The sequence below is a fragment of the Paramormyrops kingsleyae genome, chromosome 11 (assembly GCF_048594095.1).
Source record: "Paramormyrops kingsleyae isolate MSU_618 chromosome 11, PKINGS_0.4, whole genome shotgun sequence".
In the NCBI taxonomy this organism is placed as follows: domain Eukaryota; kingdom Metazoa; phylum Chordata; class Actinopteri; order Osteoglossiformes; family Mormyridae; genus Paramormyrops; species Paramormyrops kingsleyae.
In genome coordinates, this window is record NC_132807.1 from 2,629,113 (window position 1) to 2,647,946 (window position 18,834).

Genomic DNA, 18,834 nt, shown 5'->3' on the forward strand with positions numbered 1-18,834 from the left:
TCTCCTATCTCTCTGTCCCACTCCCTTTTCCCATTTTCCTCTTCTCCCCAGATTCATGAATATTCAGTGAATGCCATCTGAACAGGCCTTCAAAAGTACTTGTTAACACCAGCTCTAATGACGTCCACCATCAATAGGAAGCCAAAACACCGATAACTGACGGGTGGGAGAAGCCCCTCCCCATTACCTCCCCCAAATAACAAGGCCCTCTTTGATGGGACACTTGAGGAGACAAGTTACCGAGTTCCCGTGGAGCCCCCTTTTATTGAGCCATTGCCTTTTACTGGGGTTTAAAACCTGCTTTTAAACTAATTAGGACAGGAGCTTCTTCTTTCATGCAGTACTGCTTCTAGCAATTGCAAGATATTTCATAGCCCCTCCTTCTCACTGTTCAATGGAGTCGTTTAAAATAGGGAAAGTCACAGTGAAAACCCAGACTTGGGAAATGGCGACATTTTTTTTTTCCATAATTGTCGTGCTGCATGTACCACATGACGGCAGGTGTATTTTTTTATCTTTATGAATGTTCTCTTCACACTGCATGCCACTTGAAAGATACCTTTGCAGACTAGCAATATAAATGTTTTTGGAGTTTCATGAATAGTTGTTTTGGGAAAGAGTTACTCCATTACCACGCTCAGATCTTGCCGTCATTGCGGCGGAAGCGAAGGAGTTCTTGGACAATATATAGGCTAGAGGAGAGGAATGCAAATGGGTCATTGACAAGCCATCTCCACAGTGACAGGCTATTTCTACAGCACAGTCCACCCTACCATCCTCTTCCTCCTTCATAAACTCAGTGAATCGCCCCCAAAACATATGGGTATTGATGTATGGTTTGCAATAGAATAGAGAGTCATCAAAACAGGAACAAGGTGAAGTAATTAATAGCACTTACATGCATGTTCTGAAGCCTATTTTTGTAATCACTTTAGTGAAAAAAACACTAACATATTTTTGATCAGTGAGATACAGGTATACATGCCCCAAGGATGCAGGGTTCCTCATGGGGTTTGGTGTAACAGTCCCACTCATGCTGGGTCTAAGCCTCAGTGGCACCTCCCCTGGTGCCTCTCAGGCGCATGGCAGGGCCGGGACCAGGGCCAGCTCCTGGGCAATGCACCTCCTTTGCCAGATCCTTGCCCATCTGCCCATGTGTCACCCCTAAGTTTTGGTTTCCATAGAGACCATGTCCCTTGCACCAAGCGTCCTACTGGCCATCTTCCAACAGAGTGGTCTGAGAAGAGAACAGATAGGGTAGACAAACACTCCCTTCATGAATGCTGACAAATATGGAGGCGCAAACTGTACTGTAATTGAAGGCTTAACACATTGTGTTTGTCATGAAGGGGTTGGGGGACATTGGAAAGAACCTGCAAAAAATACAGAAAATTTCTGTTGAAACAGTTGTTCCAGAGTCCATTCCCTTTGCCTTTCAAGGTGCTGTCACGAGACCTGAGGAACCTAACCCTGCTTATCACTCTCTATATCACTTTCTTTGAAAAGCTACGTGAAAGGACTGTAAACCACCCAAATAAGCACTTACTTACAAATAAGCAATTACTAGTGCAAACATTCAGTAATATTTGCAAGTGATGTGCATGTCTGCTTTACATGATAAATGGCATAGATGCCAACCAATAAACTGTTTGAGGTGAGCCACATCACTTTCACTGCTAAAATCTGGTGCCTTCCATAAAAGTACAATCAATCAGTCAAAGAATGTGGAATTGGGTTCAGAATACTAGTTTTGAATTCATTTTATTTAAATCATATATAAGGGCGTATTAATGTAATGTTTGGTCATAAACTGGGGCCAAAAGAGGAGCTATGCTGTCAGTGAAATATGGTCACAACCATCAAACCAATAATGTAAAAGGAGTAAAATAAACCACAACTGCAGCAGAAATCCCTGGCCACCATTATGGGCCACCCATAATATCTCATATGTTCATCTCAATAAATGCTTGAAATGGCAGGTAAGTGCATTGACAGGAGGAAAGTAGAAAGACTTGCTCAAGTGCTTCAGATTCATTATGGATATCATTTCTCTGTCCAGAAATCCACCCATCCATTCATTTTGTATACTGGTTTGTCCAATTTAGGGTCGGGAGGTCTGGAGTCTATCCTGTAAGCTATGAGCACAACTGTTCATAAATATCAAATATGAATAATTTTACATGAAAATAAAGAATTCTTCTTACTCTTTTTACCGATCTATGCCTTGTTATTTTTTTTTCAAAAATCCACTTTGAAATTATCCACTGAGATGCAACAATTTTCCCAACATTCTTTAGCTAAAATACTATTCAGTTTCACCTTCAATTTTCTTATATAAGCTATCACTAAACTAAGTACCTAAGGAAACCAAACAAACTTTTCAGGAGATTCACAGCAGAGTCCCATAACCAACAGCAGAAACTCAGCATGGAAATTAAAGTGAGGTTCCCACTCACCAGGTCAGTGGTACTGCGGTTGCTATATCTCAAAAACCATTAAAGATAATGACTTGATTTTTATGTCTTCATTCTGTATCAAAATAAAACATTCAAAATATCTGGGCCAATTTTCAATTTTTATAAGCTCCTACCAACTTAAATACTGAGATCCAAAAGAAAACTCATAACATAGTGTGACTCATACAGAAAATCCCTCCAGAGAACATTTGTGTGCTAACAGATCGAATGAAACACACTGTAGACTGTTGTTTCAGGAGCTACGTCTCACCCATGCATGCAGACCTTGCATTCAGGCCTTCCTTACAGATGAGCACCCCGGTTGAGACTGGCTATGAGAATGAACCGTGAAAACACTCGGCACACCCACTAAATGAAAGTCTAGGCTGGACTTAAAGGGGTAGGGCACAGATTTGAGAAAGCCAGAGGATTATGTAAGTCAGTGCAATGTGCTGAGAATGGGAGAGGATCACTGACAAGGTGGAAAAGCAGGAGCAGAGTCTTTGGCAACGCTATTTGCTCCAGCAGACGTGACATTTTCAGGAATCGGTCAGGTAATTCATGTGAAGCTAAGCAGGTTTGAATGGCCAGTACTTAGATGGATTATCAACTAGGGAAGCTTTGCCGCTGCTAGAGGTGCTGGCCTGGCCAACAGGTTAGCCCATCCTGTGGTCTACGTGGATCCCGATGCCCCAGAGAAGTGCTATAAAAATGGAGCAGTTCTTCGGATGAGATGTGAAACTGAAGTCCTGACTCTCTGAGGTTATGAAAGATCCTTCAGAAGTGTTGGGGTGGTAGCCCGAGGTCCAGGCTAAAATTTGCCCACTGTGGCCCTATCAGGTCTGGCCTCCTAATCATCCACTATATCTAATTGGTAAATTCTCTGCCCCTTCACCACCTTAGCTACTGGGTGGTGAGCGTACTAGCGCTGAATGCCTGCCGTCGCATTATCCAGGTGGGCGCTACACAGTGTTGGTGGTTGAAGTGGCTCCCCATTGGTTCTGTAAAGTGCACTGGGTGTCTTGGGAAGCACTATATAAATGTAACATTCATACATTCATTGTAAAATGATATCAGCTGAAGAAGGTGATACTTTTCTCTGAACTCAACTGTTTAGATATGAAAAGCAAGTCATCATACACTCACCTAAAGGATTATTAGGAACACCATACTAATACTGTGTTTGACCCCCTTTCGCCTTCAGAACTGCCTTAATTCTACGTGGCATTGATTCAACAAGGTGCTGAAAGCATTCTTTAGAAATGTTGGCCCATATTGATAGGATAGCATCTTGCAGTTGATGGAGATTTGTGGGATGCACATCCAGGGCACGAAGCTCCCGTTCCACCACATCCCAAAGATGCTCTATTGGGTTGAGATCTGGTGACTGTGGGGGCCATTTTAGTACAGTGAACTCATTGTCATGTTCAAGAAACCAATTTGAAATGATACGAGCTTTGTGATATGGTGCATTATCCTGCTGGAAGTAGCCATCAGAGGATGGGTACATGGTGGTCATAAAGGGATGGACATGGTCAGAAACAATGCTCAGGTAGGCCGTGGCATTTAGACGATGCCCAATTGGCACTAAGGGGCCTAAAGTGTGCCAAGAAAACATCCCCCACACCATTACACCACCACCACCAGTCTGCACAGTGGTAACAAGGCATGATGGATCCATGTTCTCATTCTGTTTACGCCAAATTCTGACTCTACCATTTGAATGTCTCAACAGATATCGAGACTCATCAGACCAGGCAACATTTTTCCAGTCTTCAACTGTCCAATTTTGGTGAGCTCGTGCAAATTGTAGCCTCTTTTTCCTATTTGTAGTGGAGATGAGTGGTACCCGGTGGGGTCTTCTGCTGTTGTAGCCCATCCGCCTCAAGGTTGTGCGTGTTGTGGCTTCACAAATGCTTTGCTGCATACCTCGGTTGTAACGAGTGGTTATTTCAGTCAAAGTTGCTCTTCTATCAGCTTGAATCAGTCGGCCCATTCTCCTCTGACCTCTAGCATCAACAAGGCATTTTCGCCCACAGGACTGCCGCATACTGGATGTTTTTCCCTTTGCACACCATTCTTTGTAAACCCTAGAAATGGCTGTGCGTGAAAATCCCAGTAACTGAGCAGATTGTGAAATACTCAGACCTTAGGCACCAACAACCATGCCACACTCAAAATTGCTTAAATCACCTTTCTTTCCCATTCTGACATTCAGTTTGGAGTTCAGGAGATTGTCTTGACCAGGACCACACCCCTAAATGCATTGAAGCAACTGCCATGTGATTGGTTGATTAGATAATTGCATTAATGAGAAATTGAACAGGTGTTCCTAATAATCCTTTAGGTGAGTGTATATTATGGATTCAACAATATTTTCTAAAAAGAAAATTACATCATAATACTCTGTAGAGTATTTTAATTTTTATTTACCATAACGTATGATCATCTGCATGCATATGTGTGCTCTGTGACAGACTGGCATCCCATCCAGGCTATACCCCCACCTTGAGCCTTATTCTATCTGGGATAGACTCCAGTCCCCCTCCCTCAACCCCCCAGGTCCAACTCAGGTTAAGTGTTTAATACAGTATGTGAAGTCCTCAGATTACAAACGAAATCCATTCTTTAAGTCTGTCATTAAGTCGAAATTTTGGGTATGTTGGAAAAATAATAATACAGGACATAGTACCAATAATAATTACAAAGTATTACTAAAAGTGACTACATACAGTACTGTACTGTACCTCGAGCCGAAGAACCGCTGAAGCCGCACCATGTTTTCACGATCGTGACAAAGTTGTGCGTGCATTCATTACTATGAACCATTGTATTTAACCACAATATTTTTATGTTTTTTTCTGGTAGTCCACTCCTAAGCACTAGTTTTCTGTAAGTCGGACGATCTTAACCAGGAGGCTATCTGTATACTCACAAATGGTGTGTCACCAGTATGTTCCTCCATGAGAATTTTTGGGTTGTATTTCTCAAGCCAAGTAATCCACAGGCAAAACATCTACTCTCATGTGCTACCAGAAATAAGAGTCACAACACATATGCATGCAGAGTGAGCAAGGAATGGTGGAGAAAACTTATATTGGAAACTGAATTTGATTGGTATATGGACAGCTGAATGCTGTGTAGCTATTAGTAGTTGTCTTCATAAGCATCGCTCATGGGAACAGAGGTCTTCCTCAGAGGAGCTACTGGAAGTGCGTAAGGCCACACAGAACAAAGTTGGACTCACGGTGCTATGAAATGCTGGCATCTACCTCTTATCATTTCCCTGAAATAGGTGGACTTGGTTCTGGTCCAAGTTCCACGGGAGACACTTCTGCCTGCCCTGGCTATTTTATTTCAGTTTCCTAAAATCTTCCATAAAAACTATCCCACCAGAAAACTTAATCCCTGGTACATGTCTATTTATCTGTGGAGGTTTTCTTTATCCTTAATGCTAAGAGTGGCACCTCTTCTAATGTGATATAAAATTTGAATATGGCCAGGGGCGGAGCAAGTGAGTGCCATGTTAGCCAAGCCTGGGGACAGACCTTTCTTTGTTAACTTTTGGAAGCTCAAACTACTGCAACTATCAGGTGGCTCCTTGACAGATTTATGCTTCTAATGTATTATCTTCCACCCTTAATATGTCACTTTGTACAAAGGTATCGGCTAAAGAAACAAAAATAAATGTTTTGGGATGTACCTGTGTTGGATGAGTGTCACTTGATAATAATAATGACTCAATGGTTTCCTTCTATATAGTCCTGTGTGCCTGGCATCCACTAAGATATCTGGACTTCAACGATTCCCAGGTCAATCAATTTCCATTAACAAGGGAAATATGTGATACAGAAGGCATGCATGCTTTGTTTTGCCTTGTTTCACGGTAAATGTGTTGATGTGGTTACAGGTTTGAGTAGTTCAGCAGATGTCTGATTGATGTCTTTCTGCAATCTTGTGTCATGCTCAGAGATATGTCGTTTCTCTGAATGTAATTAGTCTACTTGGTCATCCGAACGAGGTTACAATTGTGATTTTAACATATCTCAGGGAAAAAATACATTTTTTTTGTAAAACTTGGAAGTATTGTTTAAAAGTGTTTCTGGCATTATAGATAACAACAACAAAAAAAAAACCCGAGATGGGTTGTTCTCTATGACGATCTCGGCACTCAGGTGTAACTGATGTAGCTCAATGGATGACATATGTACATTCACTTATATATATACGTGATATTTGTGTAAATTAGTAATTTATTCTAGATAAATTTGGACTTGTACGATGGAACAATAAAATTGTCAGTCTTAAATTTCTTAGACAAACGATTAACAAAATCGAATGAATGGATGAATAATTTATGACAAGTGAGTGTATGTGTGTTTGCTGACAATGTCGGCAGAATATCGCTACCCCTTTAATATTTTGACCCCAATACGACGAGCATTCACTCGCTCTCAGACCGCGTAACAGAGGAGGGCATTGCTGCCGGAGAGCCGGCTGCTGTCGCCGGGGCAGATGTGCTATACAGAGCCAGCCAGAGTCCAGTCCGAGGCTCCTTTTCGCTCACCGTGTGGCATATTAGTCTGCAGGTTACTGTAAAGCAGGAACAAAAAAAAGGGGGGTGAGCTGGACCACCGCCATAATTACAGGCGACTCCGGCAGACGCCTAAAGCGGGATTTATGTGTGTGAGAGTGAGTGTGTGTGGTGGGGGTGTAACATGTAACACACACACTTAACATTCGCTCACAACATGGCGATGAAGCGGAGACAGCAGCGACCACCCTCCCCAGACTAAAATGTTGCTCCGGCGTATTTAGAAGAAGGACTACACATCTAAAGGGATATTATCGAAATAATAATCAGCTACAAGCGGAGAAGAGCGCACGGTGGATTCCGACGTATGAATGCAGCTGACGGTACAGCCGAATAAGCCCACACGCTGCTGGCCCCTCTGCTGAAAAATCAAAGGCTTTACATGGCGGTGAAGAGTATTTGGGTTCTCTGTCTACTTTCGCTGGGGTTCTGTGGTGTGGCTGACCAAGGTAAATGGGTTAAATGCGTGTTGTCTTGGTTATTGGTGTATCTCATTGTGGGGGCATGTTAGAGCAGAAGAGGCAGTATATCTCGTTCGTTGCAGTATTTTGGAAACTACTGTAATTTATAGATTCTAGTGCGGGTAGATAAATTTGATTTAAACGATTGCAGACCTGCTTTTTTCTGCCGGGACTTTCAAAATACGTTTTCCTTGCGGGTAGTTAGATCTCCATGTCTGCAAAATGTGCCACCATGTGAAAGCGGCGTTGCCGGTCTGCTCCGCTACCCCCTGCTTTTAAAGGTTCACGCGCGGCGGACTTTGGAGAACGTGCCTAGGGAGGAACAGTGCCCTGCCTGTCTGACACCCACGTTTCGTGGAGAACATTCCTCCCGATGAACAGTGTTGGAAACATGCGGGCAAAAAAACAGTTTTTTTTTTTTTTGCTTGTGAGGTTTAGAAATCTGCGGCGCTCACTCTTCGGTGTAATTCCAATCGCTCCGTCGTGTCATTCGGTTGCTGGCTTTTCAAGTTGTCACCTATGCGTGGTACAGCGCAAAAGCATAAGCCACAATGCAAGCTAGTGAGAGCAAGCTTACACGCGTTGGTATTTAAGAACATGAAATACTACTCCCCAGTACAATAATAGTGTGATAAAAGAAATAGTGCATCGGGGCATTCGAGGAGTCGCGCATATCGTGTGTATAAAGCATTCTGTAACGGAGCAGCACGTTGTAAAGATCGGTTTTGTTAAGAGCGGGCCATGTGCTCGATGTTGTTATAGCGGCTGGCGAGAGGTACGCGCCGTTGGCCGGCTGCAGCTGCTATGTGCAGTGCGGCGGCATCAGCGGCCGATTGGGAGCCAGCCAAGTGGTACGGGTGGGAGGACTGAAAGGGAGAGATCGAGAGGACGGTCACACAACATTTACATGATAAAGGACACTGAAAAGTGCACGTCTAGCCACCCTGACGCAGGTGAGGGAGAGGCACCGGTTAAGCGTCTCCTACCTTTCAGTCATAAACCGGAGCGCCGCCACGGTTCGGTTTCGTACGACCCTACAGACTACGTGACTGGGTTGTGTCATTACTTTGAGGGTAGATGGTTCAGTTTGATCTCTAAATGTGTGCTATTACATAATTCATCATTTAAATCCTCTCCTTTTCGTGTTTATTAAATACTAAATAGAAAAACATCTTAGTGGAAACCCATGAATCATGTGATGATGATGATGATAAGATGTACTCTTAAGTACATAACAGAATAGTGGCCAAAGTCCCTGTGATTATCTTTGATATGTGTTTTTGGGTTTTCCTAGCATAGGCTTATTTTATTCCCATTAAAATCTCTTAGACCTTTTATGTTTCACGTTATTGTGTTCTGTAAATCTGTAGTTAAATAGATTTTTTTTAATAGTTTTGAGCTATTGGTTGGTTGTATTATCTCACTGGATGAGTGAAAGTGACCCGTGAGTCCAAATCTACACATCACCTGAGGGTAGGGGCAGGCCACGTGGCGGTGGTTGGCTAGCAAGTGTATCATGTAGTATCTGCTTACGTCTAGTTGTTTTTGGTTTTTGGCCTGATGCACATCATTGATTTGGTGTTTGTCTGTTGGCAGTGAGCAGTGACCACAAGAATTTCTCATCGGGTGTTCATGCATGGGAGACGTGATGAAAGTCACATGGTCTTGCAGATTGGTGCTGATGGTTCTGCTGGATGGGTCACGTGAAAAAAGTAAAACTAATAATGGCCATAGTACTGTTCTTACTATGTGCTTGCTCCACTGACCCCATTACAGTGTGCTCATCACAAGGCACGTGAGCTGCAGGGTAGATGGGAAAAGTCCCATATTTAAGGTTGGGAAAAGTAACTTTTGCTCTAAAGCATCTTAGGGTACCCCGACTGCTCATAGTGTGTGCCCAGTGAGCTGATGTTGTGCGGAGTAGCTCACATGGCTCCAGGTTGCATTGCTATGGGCAGGTCAGTTCTATGGAGACTTTTTTTGTGGTGACCACTACTGGGATGGGGTGGAATGCTACGCAGCTTGCCTTGAGATGAATACAATTAGCTGCTCGTCTGTGTGTCCTGTCTCTCAAGAATGTGTTTTTACTTGCTTGCATTCTTGCATGCCCATTTTTTTTTCTGCGCACAATGGATTGGTATTCCCTACACCCTGTGTCCAAGCTCTCTCCATCTGTGCCTCAGTTCCTTCTCCGGCCGGCCCAACTAGGGCTCCTCTCCTGATGCATTCGCATCATAAGCTGCCACGTTTCTACTCGGATCAGTGACTGCTGCCCAGCTATCGTCCATTAAACCCTGCCCTGTTCCAGGCTGAGCAATTCGGCGGTGTGGTGGCCCTGTTGCCCGGCCCACATTAAGTGTCGGCCCCATCCTCTATTCTTGGCATTGGTGACAGTTGCGCGATATCCAGGATGACCACTATTCTTTTGTTCAATGTGTTATTTATAAAGTTAATTGCATTTTTACCATTGAATGTGGTGCTTTCTACATGTTATAATTACGCTAATTATGTTTTGTAAATTGCAATTTTTTTTCTTTCCCATGGCAACAGGGACTTCCAGGATAAGGAGGGGCAAAGTCACGTGTTCCCTGCAAGGGCATTAAAATATGTGTGGGGTGTCTGGTAGCTTGTGTGTCCCACACTACCAGAATCACTATCTTGTCCGTTTAAACACAGCAGCAACGTTGTATGCAGTGTACACGCATCTTGCTGTTTGTCTTGTGATTACTAACTGTTTGTTCAGTGTATGTGCTTCTTAGTTGCATGTGTGTCTTTAAGAACCATGCCGTCTTTATTCACACACGCCAAATCAAATTTGTGGTGTAAAGTGCCTGATGTAATAAAAGCGATCTTGATTCAGCAAGGGGCCTTTTTACTGTCTCAGAGGCACTTCCTTTGTGCCCTGTGGTTTCCGTGGTTGTGGGATTATAAAAAGTAACCTGCTGGCTGTGAATATTACCCGCCAATCCCTGGTTCCACATGCAGGAGATGAGAGATGTGCTCTGTCACTGCTGGAACTCGCCACTAAAGTAGCTCCATTGTATACACTGAGAAAGGCTCAAAGTTTGTTCCTGAAACATTGTTTAATGATTGTTATTATTTGGCAATATAGTTCATTCTTTTAAATAAAGTTACTGGATTACTAATTTGTACAGGTGGACATGTACTGAAGAAATTAGGCAGTTACAAACCGTAGTTAATGTTACAGCTGTCTGTCATTCCCTCAGTCTTTGTCTCTGTTATCCATGTTGAAACCTTTGTTACATGTATTCTTTGTTGCACTAAATTATTCGCTTCAGTTTTATAATCAGTCATTTTATTGCTAGATACATAAATAGAAAAAGAGGAAAGTATACATTTTGTAGCACTGACGTTTGTGCTTATGAGCATTCACTGGTGATCAAAGTGTCCACGGAAACACTGGTTTCCCGGCATCTCCCTGGACTTGATGGTGCCATGGAAGTTTATGTTTGCAAGGATTTTGACGGGCTGTTTTTATGTTGTGTGAGGGATTTTAATGGTATGTGACAGAATTTGTGTGTGGAGTTATTACAGATACGTCTGGATGTTTGTGTGAGGGATTTGGACATTGTGTTTGAGGCTGTTTTTTGTGGGGTGTTGGTGTTATGTGAAGGAGCTTGCCAATATGAAAGTTTTGCTTTTTTGTTTTGTGTTTTTTTTGCTGCATGAGGGTGTTTATGTGAGGTATTTTGATGGTGTTGTGGGTGTTTTAATTGTGCATGGAAGTCTTCTCTGCCCGAGCCTCTTCCTCATAACGCTCATTGGGTATACAGTCATACGATCACATTCCTATCATTCCTTGCTGGTGGCTACTAAGTCACATGACTGGGGGATACTGCATGGGGACGGGAGAAAGGAGGGGGACATTATCGGGGGAAGACCCTCATAAGCTGAATGAAATACAGCTGCAGAGAAAATAAACACACACACAGCTGAGAACGCACTGCCACACACACGCCTATCCCCCCCAAAGACACACCTTTGTAAGATTTTCAGCAGTTCAGTAATTCCAGGATGCCAAAAGCGAAAGAAAGAACAGCTGGTTTGAATTTAGCTCAGTACAGCTTTATTTGAATGAAGCATAATTGTGATGTTGTGAGTAAAGAAAACTTGTCTTTCCAAGGTGCGTGGCAAAAAAAAAAAAATTCTCTCAGGTTGTCGCCCGTTGACTTTTAGTTAATGCAGTTAGGTTCAGCACTGTATGATTTGGGAAGAGTGGCAACAGGGAAGCCTCAGTCAGCATGGAGGAGGGGTCACTTTCGTCATCTTCTTCCTGGTAATGGATGGCTGGATCTGGACTGTGTGGACACTCAGGGCACTGTCTGCAGCCATAGGGTTTCAGTGCCTAGTGGACACTGTCACAGGACCAAAGCCCACCATCTTTATCTTCTCCTAAACCACCCACACATCTCAGCCCTCCCATCAGATTTAAATATAAAACCAGTTTTATCTCAGCCTCACCCCTGCTGGATGGTCCATTGCTGTTATACAGTATGAGCCAGCGACACTCAGTGAAGGTGTTCTGCACATCTTTTTTGTGTGGGTGAAGTTAAAAGCTTTAGGCCCTTGTTTTGTTACTGGGGGAGGGGATTTCAAGGTCCAGTATGTTGTGTAGCAGCCCCCCCCCCCATGAGTGTTGTAGTATAAGTTTAAGCTGAAGGCAGGAGAACTGAGTGGGCTTACAGGAAAAGCTGAGTAGCACATCTGGTAGTGCTGAACTTGGGTGGAGAACAGTGAGATTATCTGTCCCCGGAAAGCTCTGTGATGCTAGTGCAGTGTTCTATTTTTCCTCCTTTAACACAGGGTGTGTACTATAGAATAGTGATACTTTCTTCATCTTGTGGGGAAATTCTTTATGCTTGTTCCGTTTTGCTCTCCTGTGTGCTCTCCACATAGGTACATAGGCAGATGAGAGCAAGCTTGCGGGTCATAGCACAGAGTCAGCAAACACCCAACACCTCTGGAGCAGCTGGAGGTTAAGGATCTTTCTTATGAGTCCTAACAGCTGTACCAGTCTTGAGGCCCTGCTGTTCAAACTACTGACCTTCTAATCATGAGTCCTAACCCACTGAGCCACACACCAACCCCCCATTAATGAGGTCACATATATGTAATAGCAGATTAATTTGTGTGCATGTAATGCTTTTTTAATACATGTGGTTGAACTTCACTGACTTTCAGAATCATGTAGGCAGAATTAAGGTTAAGTCCGGTGTCGTGCACTCAGTTCTTCAATGTTCTTTTTTTTGCAGTGAAATTGCAGGTTTAACTGAATGTGAGTTTGTGTCTGTAGCACTTACAGGTGATCTGTGGCCTACCCTGGCATTCAGTGAGCACTGCGAATCAAAATAAGTGTGGAGGTGTGCCCGAAATCAGATACTTGTTTGCTACGTAGTTGGTGATATGTAGTATGCAAGGTAAGCAATATGTCCAAATCCTCAGTATGGATGGGACCGTAGGCAAACAATTCCTGGATAACATACTACATTATGTAAAATTCCGAGGTCGGCAACCAATGGTTGCTACGCTGTCCCACAAGGTCACTAGAGCTGCAGCCAGACACAAAAACCGTTCAGAAATTAGTGTCAAGGTGGCAGGAGGAAGTACAGACTATGTACAAATGTCAATTGAAAACAATAACTAGTTACATAAGTTGGCTTGAATACGTATTTTTGTCATTGATTGTTTTAAATTTTTGTGGGGGTCAACCTGCATCACTGGTATGCACCCAAGTCAGGTTATGTGCGAGATGGCATCCGTAGTATGTCCAAGTGCTTTAGTACTGTTCTCATGCATACTTAAAGTACATACTACACCAGGCTTCCCCAATTCCGGTCCCGTTTTCATATTTCTCTGCTCAGACATGCATAACTAAACCTGGAAATTAGCTGATTAGGATGTGTTATAGCAGGGAAATCTGCAATCTGTGTTTGATTCTGGCCCTCCTGGACCAGATTTGGGGAACTCTACTACACTCACAATCGAGTAGAAGCCTTCTAATGAAATTCCGTATGTATTATGTAGGTGATTTTCAGATGCACCCTCCTTCTCCCCATGATCCAAATGACAGCCCTGACCCACCTCCCACTGCGTATGCAGTCTTGATAACCTTATACCCTGTTTTCTGAGGGAGCGGTGTAGATAAAAGCCTATTAAGTTCAATGTTTGGACAGCAATGCGATGTTGTTTGGCTACACAAAGCTGGCTGTGTCTGCAGTTACCGTACAGGGAGTTCCCCCAACGTGTACTGCAACCCCAGGGCGGCTTTGGTTCAAAATTAGTTTGAGATTTTCCCCTGCTGCGTTATAGCCTTCGTTTGACACTTGGCACAAAGCCGTCAGGTAGGTGGTTTGTTAACAAGACATTGATGCAGAGTATTAATGGTCAACGTGTGTGGTGACGATGTGTGTATGTTACCTTTCCCCGACGGTCATTTTGTTCATCTGCTTGTGCCCACGTATAAATGAAAGTGACCTTGTTCGCTGTGTGCGGGCAGTGAAATGCTTAATTGTTTTAGTGCATGTTTTTAACACCACATTGAAGAAGGAATGTGAGGTAGATGCGATCAGCAGACACGGATGCACACACCGGTACACCAGCCAGGCGTTCAGCCTCCATACCACAGCGGTATGGTGGTCAGGGCCCCACAAGGCGGCAGGGTCTGAAACCTAATCCTCCCTTTTCTTTTTCATGCATTCAGTAACATAGCTCTACCAACATGGTGTCTGCAGCCACGGTTCATGTTGATCTGTAAACAATGACAGATGACCGGTCCTTAAGGCTGGAGAATGATAAGTGGTGATTATAGTGATCATGAAATGAAGACTCTGCCTCGCACATGCTCCATTAATGCTTCTTTTCGCACTCCTACCTTTGCTTCCAGTTTAACGCCTTCTTATTTTTAAGGATGGACAGGAAGTATGAGCTGTGAGGTATCTCATATTCTGCCGTTCAGCATGGCACACTGAGCAGCAGGGGACCAGGGCTAGCCCCTCCCCGACCTCTCCCCACTCCTCCCATACCATGGCAGTAGCAGTGCGTCAGTAAGGCTGATTTATAATTCTGCGTAGAATTTATACTATATGTAAAGTGTGGCCATGTACCCTATGCTGCAGCTTAGATGTGCAAAATGTAACACGTTGCGGGGATGCACACACTTTGACTGATCCACTTGGTAGCATTGCACTTCCTTTTACGCAAATATTTTGTTGTTGTTTGTTCCCAGCTGGGAGAATTTTGGTGTGGGGAAAAGGTGTGTTTAGCTTGTTGCTAGCATGCTGTTTTTGTGATGGTTGCAGACGGCGACGCTAGGGCTGCACAATATTGGAAAATTTCAGATATCGTGGTGTGATTTTTAATTTTAATTTTTTTTTTAGGATAAATATTGCGATATTTATGAAGCAGAAAAACAGTTCAAAATAAATACACCTCTCACAAGCATGTCTATGAATGTATGAAAATGATTTTGGCTCAGAGAGCACAGGCAGAGTTCATGCTTAGGCAGCAGCGTTAAACTTTAAACTGATTTTTAAAGTATGCGTAATGAATGAAACTTACATTTAAATAGCACTTTTTAAACACCCAGAGTGCTTTACAGAACGAATGGGGAGCCACTTCAACCACCACCAGATAATCCCGATGCTAGATAATCTGGAAAAGGAACAATCAGTAAAACAGCAAAACTTGCAAAGTTTTGTCTGTGAAGATTCTCAGTCATCCAGGTCATGGTTATCCCAAGAAAGGTTATTCGGTGGCAACTGGACTTTCTGAATTTCTCAATTCAGAATTGAGAAAGCCCTCTGGATTGAGGAGTGAAACGTTTTCCAGGAACTAAAGTCCAGTTGCCACTGAATAAACTTTCTTGGGACTTGCAAAGTTTTGTTTCCTATTACAGAGTAAAAATGTTTTAGCAAAACAGCCCTCAACCAACTAGCGTTTTGGTGATGTAATTGCAGAGTGGCACAGATACAACAGCGCACAAGTATAAATGGTCAAAATGGCATAAATCGGCTATGCTGTGTAGGTTCAACGCAGAAGTATAGATCAATCTGTAGTCTGTATGCATTTCTAGTTGCAGTTCAAAGCTCGCAGTGGGACAGTTGTGTTTATCCCTGGTCAGCAGGCTTGGCCTTATGTGAGGCACTATAGCTTGAGTGTATGGCTGAGGGAGTACCCTTGCTGCATGCTTTTGACCTCGAGCATATACCGAAAAGAGTCTGGAGTTACCTTTACTCCTCATCACCCACCGGACCGCCACTGTCTGTTTTTCTTTATAAAAGATTCCCTGTGTCTACCGGCACAGAGGACCACAGCAGCGGGATACAGCCAAATCGGCTCATGAATGCCTGGCCATGTCAACACTAGCCGTCTCTCCCTCAATCCCAACTCACTTGCTGAACTACCCCTCAGATCCTTTCCTTTCCATTCTTCCAGTCACTGAGTCACCCAGGCATACTATCAGACCCACACACTGTGACTTGAGGCAGGTTTTTCCATGGCCTCGTGGGGTTTTCTAAGAACAGCCTTCAGAATTTAAAATGCTAGGCGTCAGAATATTTACATATATAGTGTGCTGATGGGGGAATAGTTATCTATTTAGTCAAAGAGGAAAGCATGTGTTGTGCTGTGTTTATGGCTTTGGTTGGGGTTCCTGTCCCTTTTTTCCGTGCAGCACATTGGTTATTGTGATCTTTGGGGACAAATCAATCAATATGAACCGCCATTCATGCTTCAATATGAAATACTCAACCCGCCGGCATCCTTGAAGAATCGGAAAATTCTACTGTGATTCTATAACAGCAATGTAACTGACACGGTTAATTCTCCCATCTTTCTCCTTAAAGCATCACCCCCGTTCTCTTGATTCATCTCTCCTCCTCTTTGCAGCTGCCTCTCCTTGTGCCCTGAAAGCTCAGGTGTGGAACAGCAGAACTCCCAGCTAACTGAGCACTATCATCTACCTCTCTCTCTATGCAGAGAAGCTGGTGTCTTTGGAGCTGAGCTGCGGGGCGGGGCCCATCCACATGGTGCTGGATCCCGGACAGTCCCTCCTGCTGGACTGCCACCCGAGGGCTATAGACACGCCCCTCAACGTCACCTGGCTGCACGACGGGGCACCAGTGCTTGATAGCGAGGCTGCCTGGGCTCTTCCCAATGGCTCTCTGGTGGTGCATCCCTCTTCCAGAGAGGCCAGTGAGGGTAGGATCTTCCGCGACTTGGAGGGAGGATACAGCTGCATCTCCAGCAGCCCTTATGGAACGCTAGCAAGTGACACCATCACACTGCAGCTCTCCAGTAAGTCCTAAGCCATCTCCTTCTGACCAAATCTCCAGAACCCCTTGCCGTTGTAAGATTCTTTTGTGTAATATTCACTGTGTGTTCATGCCTGTCACTGAAACAATGTGCATTCCAGTATTTATACAACAGCACTGTTTGGCAGCAACGAAAGGAAATGGCATATATATGTTTGAGTATGTCTAAAAAGGAGAGCGAATAAGCACGATTAACTGTTAAAAACGCAAGTTCAGCCATCAGTCAAGATGTTGTTGTTCTTCGTATGCTCTAAGTGAAAGGCAAAAGTTAACAATACTTTGATTTCTACATACTGTTCTTGTTCTAAAACTGTAGGGCACAGGATGATTTTCTGAATATTCTGCAATAAAATTTATATTAATTTCTGATTACTAGCCTCCACAAATTCTGTCCGTAACCGGTAGTCGGTCGGTGAAATGTATTGTGGGAGAATTTATTTGTGTTAATCCTTTTTTAGAAATGTGGGAAAAGTGTGTCAGGTAGGCTTGCAATAATATTTTCTTTAAATTACGGTGTTTTCATTTGGTGAAATTTGTTGTTAAACATAAATGAGTCACACATGCATCGTGGGCCCGAAAAAAAAAACAGTTATCTGTAGCCATGGTGCTCTATGTATGTAAAAGAGTAGCTGAGCAACTTTATCACGTTACTATTGATAACAGTTTGATGTGGTGCCTATTTTACACATTTCAATTAATTTAATTTGTTAGCATCATATAATGTGTAAAGACATATAATGCATTTTTAACCCTCCCCCCCCCCCCCTCCACACACACAGTTTGAATTCCTGTGATATGTATGCCTTACAGTAGTGTATCTGCTGCAGTTCTTACTTTTATGAAAATTTTTATGAAATTTTATGAAAATTTTAATGAAATTTTATGAACATTTTGGTCATTGTGCAAAAGTGAAATAAGTAGAATATAAATATTAAAATTTTACAAAATGTAAATAAATGACCGTTTCAAACATGGACATTAAAACATACACCTGGGAATTCAAGTAACCACCTAATTGGTGGGGAACGGTTCTGCAAATTTCCATATAAGTGGAATATGCAATAATTAAATAAGTATACTTTCACACCTGCATGTCACAACAAGGACTCACCGCATTCAGGTAAAAACACATTCACATTTCATTTCACATTTCCATCCAGTCATTCTAGAAATTGTACTCCACTTTCACATTTCCTGGTGATCTATCCAGTGCTTCTAGAAATTGTAGAAGTTGGTGAGTGGGACGAGTATGGCTTAGATAGCCAAACTAAATGACAGGGCTTTCTGAGGAGTACAATGCTGTTGTTTCCGACAGCACCGAATTTAGTTTAATTCTGTAATAGATAAAAATTATTTCATAAAATCCAGGGCAACACTTATGGAAATGATAATGAATGACAAAACTAACAAATAATAATTGAGCAAAAATTATACATCGTATCCAACAAGTTTTGTTGTGGATTGCAATAAAGTTGAATCTATCTATCTGTCTGTCTGTCTGCCTGTCTGTCTATTTATTTCTTGGTTTTTGTTTTCTTTTTTCCAAAAAACTTCTCATGTTTGCAAGAATGACCCACTGGTAGAAATTGTCACACTATCCGACAGTGTGTTCCGTGGTCTGCCCTGCACAGGTAGCATCCCATAAGTGCAACACAGGTAGTTTACTGGACCGGTGCTATTCCCCTCCTTCCCTGTACTTTCAGAGATTTTATTTTGTTATCAGCCGTGTAAAGTGTGATGAGCCCTGTCTGGACTTTCCTGCTTTGGTGGTCTGTCACATGCATATTATGTTTATGATATTCTCTGCTAGTAGGGTGGGGTCTTGTGTACCGTAGGGGATGCCCCAGATCTACACTCACATTAAGCTTGTCTTTCAGTGAGGAAATCTGATCTCTTTTGGGCTGCTGAGCAACGGAGAGGTTCTTGGAGGTCACAGTACAGTCAGGACAAGTCAGCCAGGTGGGGGGAGGGAAAAAGAGTCGGGTCTTGTA

General features: G+C 43.1%; 1 protein-coding gene and 1 long non-coding RNA gene across 5 annotated transcripts in view; one reads left to right on the top strand and one right to left on the bottom strand.

Moving 5' to 3' along the window:
* Window positions 1-6,861: 6,861 nt before the first annotated feature.
* Window positions 6,862-7,951, bottom strand: LOC140593421 (uncharacterized). Its single transcript, XR_011993727.1, has 2 exons — window positions 7,665-7,951; window positions 6,862-7,049 (listed from the first exon to the last, which is right to left on the bottom strand). It is a non-coding gene; the product is annotated as an uncharacterized lncRNA (long non-coding RNA).
* The window catches only part of igdcc4 (immunoglobulin superfamily, DCC subclass, member 4), a 44,432-nt gene continuing 32,531 nt past the window's right edge, over window positions 6,934-18,834 (top strand). For 2 of the 4 annotated variants that reach the window (XM_023819868.2, XM_023819869.2), the window contains exons 1-2: window positions 6,935-7,499; window positions 16,509-16,826. In XM_023819868.2, coding sequence (XP_023675636.1) covers window positions 7,433-7,499; window positions 16,509-16,826 — 385 coding nt within the window. In that variant the 5' untranslated portion in view covers window positions 6,935-7,432. Of the gene's footprint in view, window positions 7,500-16,508; window positions 16,827-18,834 lie in introns of all 4 variants that reach the window. The other 2 variants (XM_023819870.2, XM_023819872.2) reach the window with 2 other exon arrangements.